At 39.6% G+C, this 21,541-nt stretch overlaps 1 protein-coding gene across 10 annotated transcripts in view; it reads left to right on the plus strand.

Moving 5' to 3' along the window:
• ryr3 (ryanodine receptor 3) overlaps positions 1-21,541 on the plus strand; it is a 111,068-nt gene that overhangs the window by 14,266 nt on the left and 75,261 nt on the right. For 5 of the 10 annotated variants that reach the window (XM_034901057.1, XM_034901058.1, XM_034901062.1 and 2 more), the window contains exons 2-11: positions 1,838-1,957; positions 7,971-8,075; positions 11,466-11,486; positions 15,913-15,987; positions 16,165-16,243; positions 16,544-16,656; positions 18,852-18,951; positions 19,170-19,263; positions 19,939-20,013; positions 21,095-21,251. In XM_034901057.1, the coding sequence (XP_034756948.1) occupies positions 1,838-1,957; positions 7,971-8,075; positions 11,466-11,486; positions 15,913-15,987; positions 16,165-16,243; positions 16,544-16,656; positions 18,852-18,951; positions 19,170-19,263; positions 19,939-20,013; positions 21,095-21,251 (939 nt within the window). Of the gene's footprint in view, positions 1-1,837; positions 1,958-7,970; positions 8,076-11,465; positions 11,487-15,431; positions 15,447-15,912; positions 15,988-16,164; positions 16,244-16,543; positions 16,657-18,851; positions 18,952-19,169; positions 19,264-19,938; positions 20,014-21,094; positions 21,252-21,541 lie in introns of all 10 variants that reach the window. The other 5 variants (XM_034901064.1, XM_034901066.1, XM_034901065.1 and 2 more) reach the window with 2 other exon arrangements.

Here is a 21,541-nt window from a genome sequence, read left to right on the forward strand (position 1 = left end):
GCAGAGACTCAGAGCCAACATTGATGATTTCTGCTATCTGTAATCACCTCCCTGAAGACCAAAGTTGGGTCTTTGGGTATTTCAAAATGCTGATGGTATACACTGCCTTGCCAGCTCTGCCTCACAATCCACTTCACTGTGACATTTAACTCAAGTGGCTGAAGATTGAATTTTTATTGCCCTGCAACACAAACTGACCAAAGTATATCTTTAGAAGGTTGTTGGTAAATCTCAAAGACTTGAACAGTTTGCCTTTTTATTGGATGACCACTAATTAGCTTCTGTACTAATCGGAGCACTAATGATTTGTCTATTAGTCAATTTCAGTCACATTGTTCTCTTTAAGCGGCACGTCTGCTTATATTATATATTGATCACATTTGACATCTTTAGCAAGAATTACTTCATCTGTACTTGTGAGATTGTTCATCATATTTAACCATAAGTGAAAAATAAAAAAATAAAAAAGTATAAGATTTATTCTACCCTTCAACTATTAATTTGCGCAACCCCCTATATAAACCAGAAAGACATCATATCCTGTGATGCACCACTAACATATAATGCAAACACCTCACTTTAGGGTTAGGGCCTCCTGCAATGTCTGTTTGAACTTTTACATCTGCTGAAACAGACAAAAAAAATTGTTTCTATTCCTAAAATATGATTCTGGATTTTGCAAAGACACCTTTTCTCTTTGTTTTTCATTTGATTTCCATCTGTGCAGCAGTGTTAAAATTCTAACTTTTCTAATTTATTATTGGATACAGGAGAGTTAGTGAATGCTTTCTAATGCAGGAATAACGGTATCATGAGATGCATTCAAGAAAGTGAAAAGCCTCTTAAATTATTTTCTTTACACAGTAGTCTGGCCGTGCAAGGGGACTTCCCGATTGCACTAAACCTTCTAGTTTTGGGTCCAGAGTGCCATTGTTTGTTGCCATTAAATATTGTCAGGGTCTGTTATCTTGCCTCCTGTGTCTGTGGGGGCTGTGCAGCCTGTGTCTAAATCTATTGAGCTAATACTGCTGTGAAGGAGGTGGGAGCCAGAACCATGGCAACCATCAGCTCAGATTAGTGTGGGACGTGAGCTGGCAGGAGACACACACACACACACACACACACACAATTCTCAAATCACTCACTTACACACAAATACAGTACACAAACAAATCTTTATCTGTGTGTGTTGCCAAATGGAGCCAGACCTTCTCGACCCTGACAGATACAGATGTTCATTTATCCGTTGCACTGATTGAATCGAGGGTTTCCTCTCCCACAGAGATACCAAAAGCTTCACAACAGGTTTAGAAACAATATTACTCGACGCTGCTTTGCTGTTGCTGCTAGTGATTACTAGTTTTTGGTGCTTTCTTTTCTGCTGCTGAAATGGTTGTCCGTTTTGAATTCAACAATAGATTTCCTTTTTATCGGACAGTTTCATTCAATTTAAAGTGCCCTTTGCATGTGGTTACCTTGTTGCTCTGTGTGTCGTTTTTTATGTTAAACACATGTATGGGAATACGCTTCACCTATTCTTGTACCTACAGTTGGCTGGATCAGCCTCCACTCCATACCACAAAATTGTTTCTTTTATGCCGTTTTTCATGTGAAGGCTTTACGAGCAGCAGTAACCTCCATAAGTCAGAGGTGCATATCTGAGTGTCAGTTTGAAAGCCTTACAGTATATTTCAATTCCGAGTGAGGACGGCATGAGAAAGAAACCGAGCTGAGCCAATATAGATTATTTTCTTCTTGTCATGTCTTGTTTATTTTATTTGGACAGGTCATTGTCGAACGATTCTTGCCTTTAACACTCTTGTCTTACCTCTGGCAGGATGACGAGGTGGTGCTCCAGTGTGTGGCCAACATCCAGAAGGAGCATCGCAAGTTCTGCTTGGCCGCCGAAGGACTCGGAAACCGTGTGTGTTACCTGGAATCCACATCTGAAGCCAAGGTGAGGATGTGCTTTGCTTTGTGCTGTAGATATTATGAAGACAGACATGGAAAGTCAGTTATGGTTTGGCATGATCAGGCAGCCATAAAAGCTACAACGTATATTATTGACCTTTGAAGTTGAGGCGGTACTCTAGATACCTTTGCTTCCTAAAACACATTAGCTGAAAATTTGTTCTTACAACAATATTTCAAGCTCATAGATTTTGCTTTCTTTTAATTTACTGTGTGTTAGTGCAGGGATTCCGTCTTTTTGGGGCATTTTTAGGCCTTTATTGTCATAGGACAGAAGAAGACATGAAAGGGAAGAGAGAGGAGGAATGACATGCCGTAGGGCAGAGTAGAACCCGCAGCTGCTGAGTAAACCCCTACATATATGCGCCTGCTCTACCAACTGAGCTAACCCGGCCACCTTTCTTTTTTTTTTTAACCCCAAGACATGGTTTGGCTCAGCTCAACTCACTTTTAGTAACAGGACTTTTCTCTACTTTGTTTGGAAGTAGATACTCCCTCAGTGTGGGCGGGATTCTCGCTGAATGCCATATCCATGGCGAAGCAGCGTAAAACGGAACAAACTTCCGTGACATCCTCTTCAACACGACACTCGCTTGGAGTGGCAGAACCTGGACGTTTCAACCATCTAGCCATCACCTTTATCTACATTTTTAAACTGTTTACCCTTACTTTTATCTAACTATTTCAACAGTTTTAACTTTTTATTTTTACTTTGAGCTGTCTATTCAAACTGTTTATCCATCACGTTAAGCTATTATTATATTTTATATATATTGTATATTATACAACTATTGTTGAACAATTTGAACGTCTCTGCTCATAGCAAAGTGAGCAGAACTAGTTACACACTCTTGATAGCAACATGTGGCGTTCAGGTGTTACAGGACTCAATGTGGATAGATATTTTGAAATTATCATTGCTTTCAAATGAATTGAGATATTTTCACGATCCTTTCATGTATCCCCTAGCAACAGCAGATATATCCCGTGGGGTTCAAGCAGACACCCAGCAGGTTGATAGACGAAAAAATGCTTTCTTGATGAAATGACAAAATGATGATTTACAAAATGTAATATCCAGCAGAGACACTCCTGAAATGTAATTAACTGAGTGCAGCTTACTCAGCTTCCTGAAATTGGCCCAGATATGATTATTCAGACATTTAATTTTCTGAAAACTAGGCATGTTGACTCATTCATTGTGTAATGCAAATGTAGATAGGTTTCCTTAATCTGGATGTTAATTCTGATTAAGTGTAGTGACAAAAAAAAAGCTGTGTCCCCTCTCATATGCCTGTATTACATCTTTTAGTAATTGGATCCTTGAACTATTAAATTGGGACTTTTCCTCCTTTTGAAAAAATATATTTCCCCATCCTAATTAAATGGATGCGCAAAATGACGTTGCATCCAAAGCTAACTCTGCAGTCCTGTTTCGCTCCTTGGCAGTTTCTCTTCCTGATAGTGTAAATCAAAGAGGCCCTTGTGAGTTCTTTTACTGAAACCCATCTGTGTATCCTCTCTGTCCCTTCCCCCCCACTCTAATTTAGATGAGCTTTCCAGTTGAATAATGGGGATGAAGTGGATGCCCCTACGGTGCAAAGTAGCCTACAGCTACTTAGATAAAAACAGTCTTCGCAATCAATGCCTTGGTGGTCCGATGGAAAAATATTCCTGCCCCACTGCGGTGACCCATGCTCAGTTCCCGACAAATACAACTGACAGTGTTCATGGGGCCGGTTATGGATCCTGCACTTGTTTGTGCAGTGGTGCATCCCAGTGGTGGCTGGGCTCAGACAGAAAAAAAACATGATAAAATATGATATTTTGACTACTTTTATTTTTAGGAGAGATGTTTCTTACTGTGACTGTGGGATGAAAATTAGCATTTTGATGTCTGTGGTGATACATTGGTTCATTTTTATTGATCCCAAAATGGGAAATTACAGTGTTACAGCAGCAAAATATCAGACACACAGCACGCATACAGAATATACATGAAATAATGAATGTGATAGAATACAAGAATAAATATTTAAAATATATACAATACTTAACTGGTATTGCTTAAAATGTAAATAAACCTATTGTGCAAGTTGCACTTAGTGCACTTGTGATGTCTATGAGTCTTATGTAACACTTAGGGATGAAGTGTTAAAATGTTTTGTCGCCTGTGGTAGGAATGATTTCTTGTAGCGGTCCGTTCAACATTGAAGCCGTCGGAGCCTCTGAGAGAAGGTGCTTCTCTGTTGGACCAGTGTGGGGTGGAGAGGGGAGTCGGGGTTATTCATGATAGATAACAGTTTGTTCAGTGACCTCCGCTCCACCACAGCTTTAAATGTTTCCTGCTTGCAGCCAATAACTGAGCCAGCCTTCCTGATCAGTTTGTTCAGTCTGTTTGTGTCGCTGGCAACAGAGCTCTCAGTGCTCTCATTAATCTTCTTTTTCACCAAACGTACTGTGTGGTCTTAAAAAAATAAAAATAACGTTGAAATAGAGCAGATTGGCTCTGGAGAATATGGCTCCTAATTGTTTACCATTATGTGCATTGTTAGTCACAACATTTTCAGTTATGTTTGACATTTTGATAGGGAGATCAAGAAGAATAGTGTTAACAGTATACTGATGATGGTCTTACTGTTTTATATTTGGCTTCACACGCTTTTTTATTTAACCTTTATTTGAGTTAAAGTAACTCTTCTCCCAGCGAGTCCTGGTATGATGATAACATGATCACAACCAAAAATCTCTCCAATGCCAGGATGTTTATGAGCTGTGCATATCACGTCATGCCTGATTTAACTGAGCAACAAAGCAGCAAGTTCTGTTCCCGCCTTGAACTGTTGTTGAGTCAGAGGGCAACACCTGCCGAGCTCATGGCAGCACTCTCTCCGCTCACCTTGGGTACGACTGGTGACAGTGATTCAGGCCTCTTTGGGTGTGAAAGGTTGCTGCATGTCGAGGGTGATGGCTGTGGTTTGGAAGAGGGGAGGGGCTGTCATCTACTGGGGGTCTCAAGGGTTGACACCTCATTTCTTAGACTCATTAGGGTGTAGTGAGTTAGATCCAAGAAGAGTTGTTGTTTTTTTAAATTTGATTTTGCTCCACATATTTCCTTTCATGACATGTTCTAAGTTTGGTCCATTAGTGGTATCATTCATTCATAGATTTGAATATTCAAGATGGATGCAGGGTTTTTAGCAGACAACCTTGAGAACATGGAAACAAGTTATTTCACTGTATTTGATGTCTTTTAAATAGCATGCAATATGATGCAAGCCTCTAGATTGCTAAATGCTGTTTGATCTTTTGATGGATCACTTCACTCATTTTCACGGCTTATATTGTTGTGCTGTGTTAAGCTCCCTGCAGACTTTCCAAAAGGTCACTGTGACTGTTGAGACAGTCTCTTTTTTTTAAATCCCAGAATAAGGAGAATGTGCAGTTTGTCTGCCCATCCCTGGAAGAAGTATGATAATTGGAAGATTGGCCGTGAATAATTCATAATAGGTGTAAGGTTATCATAAAGTTATCACTGTGAAAGGTCGTATGACACCACAGGTGTAGCTGCTTCAAGTGATGTTTAACTGACCTTGTCTCCAGTTTTGGGGCTGCTAGCCTAATAGAAATGTCCTTTTACATGATTCTTTGTCACTGGAAACGTGTCTTGGTGTAAATGCATTCAAAAGATGAAAATGTGAGTAGACAACATGTGTGCAGGCTGAGGGTTTCAGCTCACAGAACTGGACACGTGCACACACAGCAGTGTTGGAGGTTCCCTTGCAGGTCTGTGTTGAGTTACAGAGCAGTACCGTTCTCATAATCCCCCAGCAGCCCTCCCCTATCTTCCCATTTCTCACTTAACTGCAGAGGTCAATGGTCAGCCGGTAGTGTTACTAAGTCAGGGCATTCACATAACACCTTTCATGACTTGTCTTCTTCTGCGGGAAGAGATAGATAACATGTTATGTGAAGCTGGCTATTGTTATGAAATGTAAAAATTTAATTTTAAATAATATTTGGATTAGACAAAGAAATGTGGGTGGGTATATGATCTTATATGAGGGTGTGGGAGGCAATATGGTTGATGTGTTATTGATTAGACATAAACTTTCAATGCATGCTGCCAAGATTAAATCCATTCAGTTAAGTTCATTACGATTAACGACATGGTCAAGCAAACTGCAACTTAATGAGAAACATGCAAGTAGACAAAACACAAGCAAATTAAGAACATCCTCATACATTTGACAACACATGTGCAGCATTTAGCAAACGTGCTGCAAATACAGAACGATATAAACAGAAAAGCATAAAATCTCAGAAAAAAATACAACAACAAAACCCCACTGCATTTAGGTTACACAGCAGAAGTTCTCCGGGCCTCTAGGGGGAGCGCTAAGCGAAACAGCTTGAATTTCAACCCCATGGAAAGAAAGTGCTCTGTCTTTTTAATACCACGAGTTTACAGACACGTCTCTGTTGATCGGGTATCACCTTTGACCTGAGCCAATAAACTAGAGACACCCACCAAATGAGAGAAAACTTATCTCAAACTTAACATTTACAGTCTATGATCTTAAAGCAGTTGCAAAGCGTGCACAACGGTGCACGCCGTTCTGAGATTGAACGTGCCCCTGCTCTCGCTCTCTTTCTCTCTCTCACGGATGTACTAAGAGAACTGGACACAGCGTTCGGCGGGAAGCCCCAAACATTCCAATCAGAGTGCTCAAAAGCGCATAAAGCAGTCATGGAGCTTGGATCTTCCATGTTAACTGGCCTATGACGTCACAATAAGCATGCGCATTAGCAACAGTTTGTTTGTCTTGTCACAGCAACCGGTAGCAACATGCTCGTTTGTGAGCTTCTCTCTCGTCTTTCTTACAAGTATATATCAGTTATTACAGCTACAGCACCTTGGTAGAACCATCATATGAGCTTGCCCAGTGGAGGACCCAGTCCCGCGGGTCTGCTCGCGTTCATCATGCGCTTTCATGATTCCTAGTTTAATAACTCTGGATTTGGCCTGGAGAACTTGTGTTTTTTTGCGTATTCAGGGATTGTGCAGTTTTCTTTTTGCATTGTGTCTGTATTCTACAGGCTTTCTATACCCCGCTAGAATAGCTTGAAACAAGGTAACCAAGGTATTTGTACCACAAAAAACAGATTCCATGATAGAACTTCAGACATAACCATACCAAGTAATGAAACACGGGTGGCAGGGCACCTTTACGTTGCAGTGCGTCTGCCCCTGTAGGCCACCGTACATTCAGACAAAGCTAAAGAATTTACTGGAAGTCTGTTGTAGCAGGAACTAAACAATGCTGTGTGCGGAGGAATAAGCCCCACAGCCAAACCAATTATTGCTCATTGCGCAAGCCTTTTGACAGCCAAAGAATGTCCAAGCATAGAACAATCAGAATTATTTATAATCACCATTCCTCACTGAGCAGCTTAATCCTTTCAGTTGGTCTCTTCTCTCAGATCAGTGCCTGGAATTCATTTAGTAACCAATAACTGCTTTGGAAATAAATATGAGAATGTAGATACAATCTTACATGCCTACATGTGTGCATGTTTCTAATTAATCAACACACTTTACAGTACTGCATCTCCCTGGTATTTAGGTTTAATTTCTTTAAGATGCATAAAGATGAATAGAAAATGATAATGTTTAAGAAGCATTACTATCACATGAATGACAGATCCCAGCAAACATGCTATATGGTAGAGAAATGTGCAGGCAGGTCTAGTAGTTGTTAGTGTGTTCTGCAGATCAGAGAAGTTGGGGGCAGTAGCATATGTTTGAAGATATACAGGGAACATAAAAAGGACAAAAACATAGTCAAGGAGAGTAAAATCCTGACACTGTTTTTGTACCCAGGTGTGGTGTCTGTTTTTGCTCAAAGCACCTTGTCAATGCCTTTTTGACTAATGCCTCTTTCCCTTTGTCCTCCTCTCCTTCCCACCCTCCCTCCTTTCTTCCCTCCAACCCGCAGTATGTTCCTCCAGACTTGTGTATTTGTAACTTTGTGTTGGAGCAGTCCCTGTCAGTGCGGGCCCTGCAGGAGATGCTGGCTAAGACCGGGCAGAACAACGAAGGGGTGAGTACTACCCTCCTTGACACATATATACGCCACCACTCTCTGTCTCATGCACATACAAACTGGCATACACAAACAAAAATTAAAATTGACATATACGTTAAAGTGTGATGAACCCGCAAAAATAGGTGTTTTTTAAGTTAATAAAAACCCTAAATAAAATCTACTTAACTAGTTGTGTCTTAATGAAACTAGCATAAACAGTGTTATCAGTATCTTCACTTCAATCCACTTATTTTCTTGCCTTAAAGGGATACTTCACCGATTAGCATTACGTTTTGTATCAGTAGTAACCTAGTAGTATTTTCGTATTCCCTGTCTGGAAAAAAACTCAGATGGCGAAAAAAATCATCATTTTGGGTCATTGGAGTCATTTTTGCCCGGAGCTAGCAAACTTCAAGCCAGCTAGTTCTGCATGTTTTCAACCCGCCCATAGGGGGTTGGACCTGAAGCAAGCCAAAGCGCGTTGAGTGTCAGCCATCTTGGAGCTGAGTTACAGCTGTCTATTTTCAGCATTGGTGTATTAAGAGAACATTTAGCAACAAACTTTTACAACAATTATGTACATTCAAACAACCGCACATGTGTACCGCCGGGACACGTAGGTACAGATTGGAGAATATGCAGGAAACTTTATTACAGACGGAATACTCAACACACTATCGAGCTTCGCCTGCTATGGAGACCAGCACCTCAGCCAGTTGTGTAGCCTGATGCCTCTTGCAGTAAAGGGACATTGACCGGCGTTGTGTGTACCAAAGAGGAAACGCCAAATGAGGGCAGGAGTTCCAGCTAGGTGGAAAGCTAACGCTAGACGGACACCTGTCCAATCCATCCTGCTTGCAAGTGTCCGATCATTAGACAAAAACCTGGACTACATCCAACTTCTACAAAATTCCCAACGTTTAGAGACTGCTGGGTTTTTGTTTTTGTGGAAACTTGGCTAAACAACAATGTGTCAGACTTTGCTATCTAGCTACCAGGCCTGCTAGCCTTTTGAGCAAATGCTGCTCTGGTGGAGGTAGGCTGTGTTAACATGGACACGGATTGGTGCAGAAATGGGGTGCTTTTACCCAACTACTGCTAATCTCTGGTGGAGTTTTTGACTGTTAAATGCAGACCGTTCTTCGTTCCACGCAAATTCACGGCTGTGTTTATACTCCGTGTCAACATCTTTCTCCAAGCACTAATGGTACCATTGCGTTAGCTGAACTTTACAGGCCTATAATGGGTGTGCACTAAATGTAGCCTGTTTCATATGTCGTTTTTATACAATTTTGTTTTTATATATTTTAAATGTGTAACACCACTTGAGCCACAGTGAAACATTTTGTGTAAATGGTTGAAATGACATTAAAACACATTAGAGTTAAATGCCTCACTGTCTGTCTATGTCAATAAATGGGAGGTGTGGCTTGGTAGTGGACTTTAGCCGCGAAGCAAGTGCATTCTGGGATTAGGTTTCTTTCATCCACACGGGCCTAAAACACATTTTCTGTCTTTTCTTGGCCTAGAAGGCACATTTTTCCCATTTCTACTACATAAGTGACCCAATTTAAAGCTATAGTAATCTTTCCAACAGTGAAATATCCCTTTAAATAATAACTAGTCAGATTACAAAGTTACTCTTTATTAAAAGTAACTGTTATAACTCACATACTTACAGCACGTGTACAGCGTGCAGTTTTGAGACAAAACATCAGAAGAATCCCCTCTACACAGGGGCCTTTGTTTTGAAGAAATTTTGTATTAATTCCTTTTTTTCCTAAAATAGCAGTAGCAAGATAGTAATGCCAGATAGTAGGCTTCCATTTGTTAAATATGGAATGTCAAAACATTTTAATATAAGTCTGAGAAAGTAACTTTATTCATTACCTATACCACTGTGTAAATAGCAGAAAATCAAATAACCAGAAACCTAGCTTCAAGCACGGCACTGCATGTTGTTGCCAGGTCTAAGATGTCTAAATTCTTTAATTACTCATTGAGAGTGTGATTATTTTGCAAATACTTTTACAAAACTATTTCTGGACTAAATTTTGACTTTGAATAGAACTGAACGATGAAAATCAATAGGTATGTTGGAATAACGGCAAAGCAGACAGACCACATCTAGCAATACCATAAACTGCTTTAACACTGAGAAGCAATTTTGTTCTAAATAGAAGCAGTCTCTTTCCATTACTTGTTACACTTTCCTGTTTTGCAAAAAAAGATCAGAAGGCAATGGTAATGAAAGGCTCTCAGGGGTCAAAGTAAGGAGGGAAATAATCTGTTACTGCACTGCTGCAGCCACAGCTTCCTTTCTCCTTAACCTCCGCTCTCTTGATTTACGATAAACAGTGCGTGTCTCTTCCTCGCTACTCCGCTCCAGCTCACTTGACATGTTTTATTAGAGCAGGTAAGTAATCTTTAATCAGAGCTTTTGAGTGCCACAAGGGTGTCATCGGCAGGCAATGAAGCACTACGGTGGGCTACGTATGGTCTGTAAACCCGTCAGATGCTCGTAGTCACTCATGTTGCTGCACTGCAATAGAGTCATTTCAGGTGTCATTTAATCTCATCACTCAGCCCTTCTAGACCCAATGGGGGAGGTCAAGAGATGAAAAGGGATGGCATAATGTTTGGAGTGCTAATTTGTTTAGGAGAAAAACAAAGAGAAAACAAATTCTCAAATAGATCCCAGCATTAAATTTGGACGAGCAATCCACAACATGCAAGAAACTGCTTGTTAGTGGTGGTGGGTCTTTTTCATCACTGTTCCTGTTGGAAACACATGGTCTGTGTGGATTTTGAAAGCATTCCGCAATTGATGGCCCCAATTATCATTATTAGCTAATATTTAGGACAGACCATTTTGTAGGAACAGAAATGACAAAGCTGGTTGATGAATCATTGTGCTATACAGCTGCAGCAATCAGAGAAACCCGAGCATGCCACAGCATTACGCTGCTATTTGCAAGATGAATTGAGTATCAAATCCCACAATACTAAGGCCAGATAGCCCAAATTGTGTTGTGCTGGATGGCTCTGGCTACCACTCTACTTTCATGCACAATAGCCTTCTGGCACAGATGGTTCTTTAAGTGTCTTATTTTGTGTACCGATTAGGTCCTCTCCGCCGGTGATTCAGACCTGCATTGTTATTAGCCTGGGTAGCAGATTTGTTTTGTGCTCAACATTACAACATTGTTGGCTGGCCTTGTTTGGCAAGACACCATGAAGTTGGCTTGAATACAAACGCTCTGCTAGCAAGGCTAATAAATCACCCTTCTCTTTCCTTTCCATAATGAGGGCCCTCTTCTCTCTATTGTTGCTCTCAGATTTGTGTAATTAACTACGTCACAACTCAATAACACATTATTTTTATTTTTATTTGTGTGTTACTAGAGTGCTGACCATGAAAAATGGGTAGGTCCATCAGTTTATTCATCCATCATGTTGTCATTGTGCATGACAGACTGCCGAACGGAAGGGTTGAATTTCCAGGCACTTTCACTTGAAGTGACGCCCATTTCTTGATTGCGATAAAAGCTGCTTTTATAGTTTGTGGAGCATTTAGTTTAAATGTCCATGACAGCTACTGCAATGTAGGGAGGCATTAAGCTAATAGTAGAACATTTTAATGTTTCCATCTCAGCACATATTGTGCAAATGGATATTAAAATACTGTACATTTATTTCCGTGAGACTCCCTCTGGATTTTAAAGTAAGCTTTCCCCTCACTGCAACTCAACACATTCGCTTTACCTCAGCCAGTCTGGAAACAATCAATTAGCTTGTCACAGATGTCTCTGAACTTTAAATTATGGCAATCTTGAAATAGATGTTGGTGCCCTCACCTTGTGCACAGGAGTCAAATGTTTTGCCTCGCTTCTGAAGACTACTTTGTGTGCAAGCACTTTCAAGTGATAGTGTCTGCTTCTCCGTTGCTTACACTTTTTGCATTTACACTTTTTTTTTTGCATTCAATGCAATAAGATTTCGGCCTTAGTATACAGCTTACAGTTTGTGCTGCTAAAATATACACATTTATATTTTACATAGATTTTGCTTACCAAAGATAGTAATGACCTCCCTTGTTTATCTATTTTACTGAATCTAAATTAAAGGATCGGAAGACCCACACGTTGGCAGAACACTTACTTTGTGGCTTGGGTGTGCTGCTCTGTTTTCTCTGGGTTTGGTCTCTAACATCAATTAATTTTAAGGATATATTGATATGAGGAAATGTCCTGAAATCACTTTTGATTTCAGAGTTTGCAAATGCACCGTTGAGCAAAGCTGTTGCAGGGGATTCAAGGATTCATGATCTGTTCTTCATATAACTCATACACCAAACTGGACTGCCAAAATGCTACACTTGAATTTTATATTTTTCATACCTCACTTGTGCTTTTTATTTTTTGTTAGAATTACATGGCCAGATGTATAGTTTTTCTTTGTTTTTTTCTCCTAACTTGTACATATTACACATCATAGTTGTAGTAGGCCTACATCATATTTTGATGGACTGTTATGAAGTAAATATACTTAGGCTCTTCCATATAAGGTGAGCTATTGCTAAGAAGTGAACATTTAGGTAAATTACTAAGTCATGGATTAGTGTAATAGCTCTGCCAGGCTTTATTAGCAAAGAGAAAGCACACTAATTCTCAAAAAGCAAAGCTGGCGAGGAAATAAAAAGAGTGTTCAGGATGATCAGTAATAAGAACAGCCACCAAACCATCCATCTGTTTTAGGTAGTTTGTATTTTACACTGGCCCCTTACACTGTTTCTAAAGTCATCAACCGTAAAAAAGAACTGATTAATACACCAAATATTTACTGCTCACAGCATTTTTTTTTTGTACATTGGATAGCTTTTGCACATGTAGCCCAATTTACAGACCCATAAGTATTTTTTATGTTAAATTAAAAAGAAAATAAGACTGCACACTTTTGAGGTAGCCTACTACTATTTTTTTTATTTGCTACTGCTACTTCACTATAATTTAAAGGCAAATATTGTACTTTTTAGTCCACTACATTTATTTGATAACTTTAGTTAGCCTGGTTCCTGTGCAATTTGAGATTATAACCAACAAACTGAATTTACAAAGGAAAAAAAAGTGACACTGTTGTACACTGCGCTACTTATACTATTTTTATATTTTATATATATACATATATATATTTTATATTTTTATATATCTGTACTTTTTCCACCACTGCTGGTTGAATTGCCCAGTCAGCAAAGGAAAAAAGCAGCGCCAATACGCCATGTTGTGTTGATGATGGCAATTAAATTACTTTACGCTGTCTTTGGAAATAGGCTACCATAGACAGTTAAAGAAATACAATGAGAGACTGCAAACATAACGTTACGTGATACCACGAACATAGTTTGAAGATTCATCCCGCAACCATAGACTATAAATATGAATTAAACATCCAGTTAAGAATTATCCTAAAACATAACGTGATGAGGTCACAGATTCGTGAACGCGCCAACTTTTAAAGTTAATTATGTTAAATGTCTAAAGCTAGCTAGCTACCCCTGAAGGATAAGGTACATTTTTGCGAGTAAAGCAACCATTAAATACATTATATAACGTTACTACCTTACCGAAGGGATTCTCAACTTTTCAGAAACGGCTCAGAAGAATTAACGTCGATGTCAGGCAGTCAAAACCCGACTTCGGATTATCCAACGGTGGCGCTTCATCAGTCTCGTAGCTCTGGGTCGCTCCGTGCTTTCTTAACTGTCTTTGAGTGTTGCCGTGTCTAGAAGCTGGGTTCGCTGCTTCAGTTGTTTTTTTAAGCTAGGTACATTAAATAGCTCTCGAATACATCCTTAATGCAGCGTGCTGGATCGATGTTGTTGTCAACGTTATGGTGATTTTTAACGCAGGTTGTGTTGCTATTCTAACGCTAAGGTTAACTTTACCTTAGCTAATGATTTAAATGGGACAATGAACAGAAAGATATTAGGTAACGTAGTGTTGCACCTAATTTCAGCTAGCTAGCTAGCTAGCTAGGTATAGCTAGCTCACACAAACTTAACAGTGTGGGGTCCAGTCATCATTGAATTCTTTTTAATTGTTGCTGAGACGTTGACAGTTGCCTACCTGTCCTCTGGTGGTTGCGGTTTTCTTTTTTAATATTTGCACCGAATGCTTATGATGGTTCCTTCTCTTAAAATCAAAGCCATTCACAAATGTAGATAATATTTGCTCAGAAGTAATTTAAAGCTAAATGGTTACAGTTACTGACTTAACCTGGTTAGTGCCCATATACAGTTTATTTATGTTGGTATGGAGTTTCAATGCCAGCAATCTACCATGAAACAAAAGATGATTTTGGTGTCTAGTTATGACTTCATCTAAGATGTCGACCTGTGAGCCCATTACCAAAATCTTTCAGCATTCATGTAAGACACAATGGATTGTACACCCCACCTCCCCTAACAGATACATGCATACAAAAACATCTACATAAAACTCTCTGTTTGTTTCTATAACACATGCACTTCCAGTAACAAGCTGTTTAGGATGCAGTTCTTACAACTGGAGGGGCACCAAACCAAAGGTCACAGTTCCTGGCATTGATGTGTCAGCAGGCCTGAAATACAGACTGCTTCTCTCTCTCTCTGTACCCCCTCCCTCACTCCCAGCTGTTGCTGGATACTCTTCCCATTTTTCTTTTGATCAAACTCGGTTTCCTTTTTTGTCGTTCATATTCAAGCCATCTGGGAGAGACTTGGTAGCCAAAAGAGAATTAGCTTGGGTTCAAATTCAGGGGACTGTTGGGAGTTCCCTTTTAGGTTAGTTTAAATGTGACCCCTGCAAGCAAGAAAAAGCATAGCCTCCATGTATTGCTTACTGGACCAACACTGCAATATGCACACTGGTTAGCACAGTCCCAGTCCTGGGCTTAGTCCCAGCTGTTTCTACAGTATGAGGAGTTTAAATATTGTTTGTCATCTCAAAAGACAAAAAAATAAAATCTGTAAAATCTGGTAGACTCAGAATTCACTGTCTGTTTATAGCCCTGAAAATAGAACAGAATGAACATTTCCAATGTGACAGTTATAAATATGAAAGAATGTATGAGGAACAGTTATAGGTATGTGACTGTAGGACTAAAATTTCCTATAATTTTAGAATGAAATAAAAAACTTAAAAAAAGTTTTAGTAAACCACTACCTGAAAAACATGTATGTTGAGTTTTTACTCACACTCACTTGATTTGATAATTAACTGGTTCCACTACTGCCATAGGCCTGTTCAAAATTTGTGTCTATCTAGCTCTGTTGATACAGAGAGGATTTAGCTGTCACTGCTTATGGTAGCTTCTCTTTTTTTCTGCCGCTAGAGGTTGATTAAAAGGGTAAGTAGAATTTTCTTTTTTTAAACCCCCTTCAGTGCTGGAAATATTTTTTATCTTTTTTGCTCAACTATTTCCTCACATTTCCTCTTCCATTGTGCTACAGTGTGTCGCTATTATTCTTGTTTATCACAAGAATGGCTAAGCTGTCTAATGAGTGTGGTACTTTATATGTTTGTAGGTTTGTTTGATTGTCTGTTTTGTTTTGTGTGTTTCCCTCCGTTTTCCGCTGTCTGTTTCCTGCTTGCACTTGAAATTTAGGACTGAAGTTGAGGATATTTTTTATTTTTTTCCTTATTTTTTAGTTTTTATATATTCAGCCTCAAAATCAGAGGGGACTCTTAACTTAATATCTCACATAGAGGTGTAGAAGTCGAGATTACTAACGCAAACTATACGATAAGTCAAACCTGACAGGTTTTAGAGGTCAAGAATGCTAGGATATGATTGTAATTTGTGTTTCCTCCAGGGGGGTCAGGGGGGTGGACACCGGACCCTGCTCTATGGTCATGCCATCCTCCTTCGCCACTCCTTCAGTGATATGGTGAGTATCAACAACACATTTGATGACTGACAAATGAAGTAGTGCTTAGTGGCACATGCGGAAATAAGAATTTAAGTCACATTTTTATTAGTCATTTGAGTAAGAGCTGACTTCCACTGTCAACTTGTCATCATTTTTACTTTGATCTAAGACCAATTTATTTCACTCACTCCCCAGTACCTGACCTGTTTGAAGACATCACGGTCTCTGACAGACAAGCTGTCATTTGATGTCGGACTACAAGAAGATTGTATTGGTACAGTATGACCAACAGGCATTGACATAGTTCACTTGGCTTTTTACGGCTTTTATTTGAATTCAGTTCTCCTGAGTAGCCATTCCAGGTGGACCTAACCTTGAGATGGAATCAATATCCATGGGAGAAATACTATATAGAACAGTGCTACATTTGTAATCTGAACTTCATAAATGCCATTCATCAAGAAGAAACAATACTTCAACGACTCCTGTGTGGGACAGCAGACATGCGCAAATGAATGTAAATTTTACTTGATCGCCAATGTATGAATAATGTTTTGTGTATTTGTGTCAATAGGAGAGGCCTGCTGGTGGACCATCCACCCTGCGTCCAAGCAGAGATCCGAGGGAGAGAAAGTCCGCATCGGAGACGACCTGATCCTAGTCAGCGTGTCGACAGAGAGATACCTGGTATCTATGTCAAGTCCACTTTCTCAAGAATAGATTTTTTTTAAACTTAGGAGAAGGTGAAAAGGTTAAAGATGTAGACAGTTGGCACAAAGACTCTGATTACTCCTGCCATTGTATTTCCACCCAGGTCAACAAAAACAGCAATAATAAGTAGGTAAGGGGAAAACCCCTACTGTTAATTATCCATGTGTGGAATTGATACATACTGTACATAAATAAGTAAGATAAATATCCGAAACTTTCTAAATAAAACATGCACACAGATAATTAAGCCAAATCAAAAAGTCAGAAGAAAGTTGCCAATAGTATTTATTGTAAATTGTTCATCTGTAGCTTGCAATTTCAAAGTGTGATTAACAAACAGTACAAAGGATTAGACAGTTGGTCAGTTAGCATTTTGATTTTGATGCCATAAACCAAAGCATTCCCACGCTAACTCCTCTTCAAAAACTAGCAGGCAGTGTTAAGGTTGAGCATCATCACCAGAGAAACATCTGTTTTAAACTCACCATCACGCACTTGAAATCAGATGCATTTTTAGAAGATGATGGGTTAATTGCATTGCACAACTCTCATTAAATCAGCAGGCATCCACAATGAATATTTTACAGTTATTCAGACAGTCTGGATACCTCAGATACAGTCTCTTGATTCTGATGCACACTGTATCATCTCTCATTTTCCTTTGTCTGGTTTGCGTGTCAGATCTCGCATAATTATAATTTTCTCTGCCATTGTTTTTGGGGGTTCCTTATTTCTCTGCAAAATATTTTCATGTCAGACAGAATTGTCTGCCTCTAAACTCTTGTGTGCCAAATGCAGAGAGGGTTTCTTGTTTTTTGGAGATGATGTGCCCCACATAGCTGGAGTTATCTGCTTTGGTTCACTGTCAGTTTCAAAAAGGCACTTTGGTAAGTTTCATATCCGTCGGATAGCTCTGATACCGTCTCCCTCTGATACCGTCTCCCTCTGCCTTACTTCAGAGTGACAAGGCAATTCAAGGGGAAAACTTAAAAACTTTGCACAACTATCTGTAATGAAAATCTGATAACTTGAAAAGCCCTCCTGTGCAGTTTCTTTTTTTCATTTTTTCTTATAATATTTTAGGGAAGGCACCCATCAGGTTGATGAGTTTGGAGTTAATGCTGTCTCCCTTATGCAGAGCAATACACCCGACCTCAATTAACTTACTTGGTAAAAAGAGAGGAGAGGGAGATTTTAAGAGGAAGAGAGAGAGAAATGGAAAGAAGGAGGGACAGCAACGTGCCATGCATAGGAGATTGAGCTGCGCTGGCTTCTAGTGGCTGCTCTGGCTCTTCTGGGAGGGAAATGTGCAATTAAAGCAAAACTGGCAATGAGCCAGACTTTTATTTCCTCTGATGGGAAATCTTCACCTTATACGAGGTTGGGACACAGTCTTTTTAGGACATAGGCGTTTGTTGCTTTTTAACCAGTTAGGCTGAATTGTGTCAGCAATTTTGTTTTGCTGCTCTGCATGTAGTGTTCAAGCCTGGTACCCCCAATGGCAGGACAATTTAAAAAAAAACAACAACATATATAGATATATAAATATATGCTGGTACACAAAAGGATCGACCTCATACAACTGTAATCCACACACTGGTTTGCAGTATTTTTATGCATAACACTCATCAGTCAATCATGTCATCTGTCAACATGTAGGAAAGTTTTTTTTTCACACCAGACAGACTAGTAAAATGGATGGTTATATTTTGCTTGATGTTCAAATACATAGATTTCAGGGGAATTCAGTGAAATGGAACAAGATGTACCACATTTACATGTTTTTGCCATTGCAAGAATGTAGCCGGAGGCTAGGATTATACCGAGCTTTCACTCGTTTCTTGGTTTTGCCTGTAGGGAAATGGGAGCCGCTCCAAGTGTTTCTGCTAGAAGAAATTATTGAAGAGTATTATCTGGACATTGCTGCATAGAGAAACCCTGATGAAGCAGGGCTCTTTAGCCCACAACGTTAAAACACTGGTTTGCAGCTCCAGAAGAAGGACAAAAAGTTGTTTTTATCTTTTCTTCAAATCCTAACATTGGAATAAATCCCTCCTCCCCTGCCATATTTCTGAATCTCAGTGTTTGTCTATTTTTCCCTCTCCAACTATATTAGTGGCAGTCTCCACCCTTCTGTCTAAAACCCTGTGTGACATGCTTCTCTCTTGTAGCACCTCTCCGTCTCCAATGGCAACATCAATGTGGATGCCTCCTTCATGCAGACCCTGTGGAACGTCCAGCCTACCTGTTCTTCAGGCAACGTGGCTGTAGGCAAGTTAATGACCCCAGCAACAATAGCAGCAACCACCATAACAACTGTCTTTCATCCAAGACAGTTCAATGCATTTTTAACAGTCTTTAAAAAGTATGGCTTTCTTGTGTCTAATATACCAATCAACCCATAATAAAGATAGATTTTTTTTGCATTATCACAAAAACAAGAAAGTATTCAGTTTCTTTTATCACAATGTTGTTTTTGTTATTATTAGGCTATTTAACTGGTGGACATGTGATGCGTCTTTGTCATGGGCATGATGAGAGCTTGTCCATCCCTGGAGCCGACAAGAGTCAGGAGGAGCAGAGGTTAGTAGATAATTAGATAAGTAATTCAACTAAATGTAGTTGATCTACAAGTTGTCTTGTGACCAGTAGGTAGGTTTTTAAAACCGTTGAAACTTAACCATTGAGAAAATATTTTTTGGGGATGATGAACCAAAAAACTGTAAAACAACTTTTCTCTGAACTTGTCTCTGCAATATTTACTGATGGATATAAAGTGCTGTTTGATCAAAGTGCTTTTCGCCATCAGAATAAGACTAGCAGATACAGTTTGTGAATGTCTATACCAGTATGAAAAGTAATGATGCATTTACCTGTTGCCTGTGTACATTTTCTCTTTAAAAATATGTTTTTAAATCGGACAAAACGATTAAGTAGTTATGTTCTGGTTACACAATTGTAATTATTAATCAAAATTCCATGGCCAGTACATGTTTATAGCATCAGCATACAACATGCAGAATTTAAAATATTAGTATATTTGTATATCCATTGCAAAAATTAGTTTTTTGTACGATACTATGTCACATGGAAGAATTTCTTGCACAATTGTTTGTGCAGTGAGACCTCATCAACATCACCGGTCTTCCCTGTGCCAGAACTGTATTACTAGCAGAAACTCTTGAAATGTTTTTGTTCCCACTGTGACTCAAAAGACTCTTAAATAATAGAAGCCCCCACTCCTTCTTTGAATCTCAGGATAGTCAACTATGAAGCTGGTAAGGGAGCATCAAGGGCCCGCTCACTCTGGAGACTGGAGCCTCTCCGAATCAGGTGAGATCAGACCCAAATACACACACATGGTGCATAAAATAAACTCAGTAAAATCTCAGAAATCCATAGAGGAGTTTTCTTATTTGATGGAAGCTCTTCATGAAGAATAAATAGAATCGGTGCTTTATGTACAAATGTCACAGCTACTGTAGGTTATAAATAAACTTCACCTCTCTCTCCTTTGAACTGTCACTACCAATTAGTTTGCAAAGTCCTTCGGAAGGCTCTTCACCAACCTTCTTCTTCCTCTCTCTCCTTTCTTTAACTGGCCACCTGCGTAATTTCCCTCCAGTCACGTCATCTGCCAGCTCTCACTGGGACTGCCTGTCAGAGTCTGTACACTTTGACATGGCGCAGGTGCATCTATTACAGGCACATGTTGTCCTTTTTGGCTGAGTGAGGAGAATTGAACACTGCGTCAGCCATCTAGAGAACGTTGAAAGTTCAACTTCAGCAATTTCTCAGTTGACATTCTAATTCTAGATACAGATTGCTTTTACAAACATTGATAAAGTATTCTAATTGGATGATTTAATCCGCAATGAAAGATGAAATAGCGCAGTATGTTATAGATAAGGGTGGCAGTAGCTCAGTCTGTAGGGAGTTGGGTTGATAACCGCAGGGTTGCTGGTTCAAGTCCACATACGGATAAAAAAGTATGGTGGTGGACTGGTAAAGGTGCCAGTTCATCTCCTGGGCACTGCCAAGGTGCTCTTGAGCAAGGCACCAAACTCCCAACTGCTCAGGGTGCCGTTCCATGGGCAGCCATGACATCTCTGCATTTAGTGCATGTAAAGGTACTGATCATGTGTGTAATAACGTGCGTAAATTGTAATTTCCCCTTGTGGGAATAAAGGATACATAAAGGATAAAGAAGGAATTCCTGTTAACATGTAAATTAAGTGGTGTCTTTTTTCATTAATTAATAATGTCTGGAGTTATGATTTTGGAAGTTCAACCAACTAATATTAATTCCTTAAAGCACTCATATTATGCTCATTTTTCGGTTCATAATTGTATTTTTTATATCAGAATAGGTTTACATGGATTCATTTTCAAACCACCATGACTCTGTGTTTAGCTGGAGCGGTAGCCACATCCGCTGGGGTCAGGCCTTCCGACTACGCCACCTCTCTACTGGCCATTACCTGGCCCTGACTGAGGACCGCGGACTGGTCCTGCAGAACAGGGACAAGTCCGACACCACATCCACTGCCTTCTGCTTCAGGGCCTCCAAGGTTAGTGATCACTATCCCTATATAAGCATCATGATTTTTTTTCTATTTTTACAACCAGCTCTGATGAGCCATTTGAACAAGGCAGTTACACCATATAAAAGCTGTCCTGGGTGTTGGTAAAAATAAATGTTCTTAATCAATATACCTCATCAAAAGAGGACCCAATATGACCGCTTTTTCAAAGACTCCCGATAGGGGTCTGTAAGCTCTTAATGAGCTTAAGGCGTGCCACAATATAGTGACCTTTTCACAGCAGCTGAATAGACAGCCCTGTAAATGTTGGAGGAAAC

This window comes from Etheostoma cragini, chromosome 18 (assembly GCF_013103735.1).
Source record: "Etheostoma cragini isolate CJK2018 chromosome 18, CSU_Ecrag_1.0, whole genome shotgun sequence".
NCBI lineage: Eukaryota > Metazoa > Chordata > Actinopteri > Perciformes > Percidae > Etheostoma > Etheostoma cragini.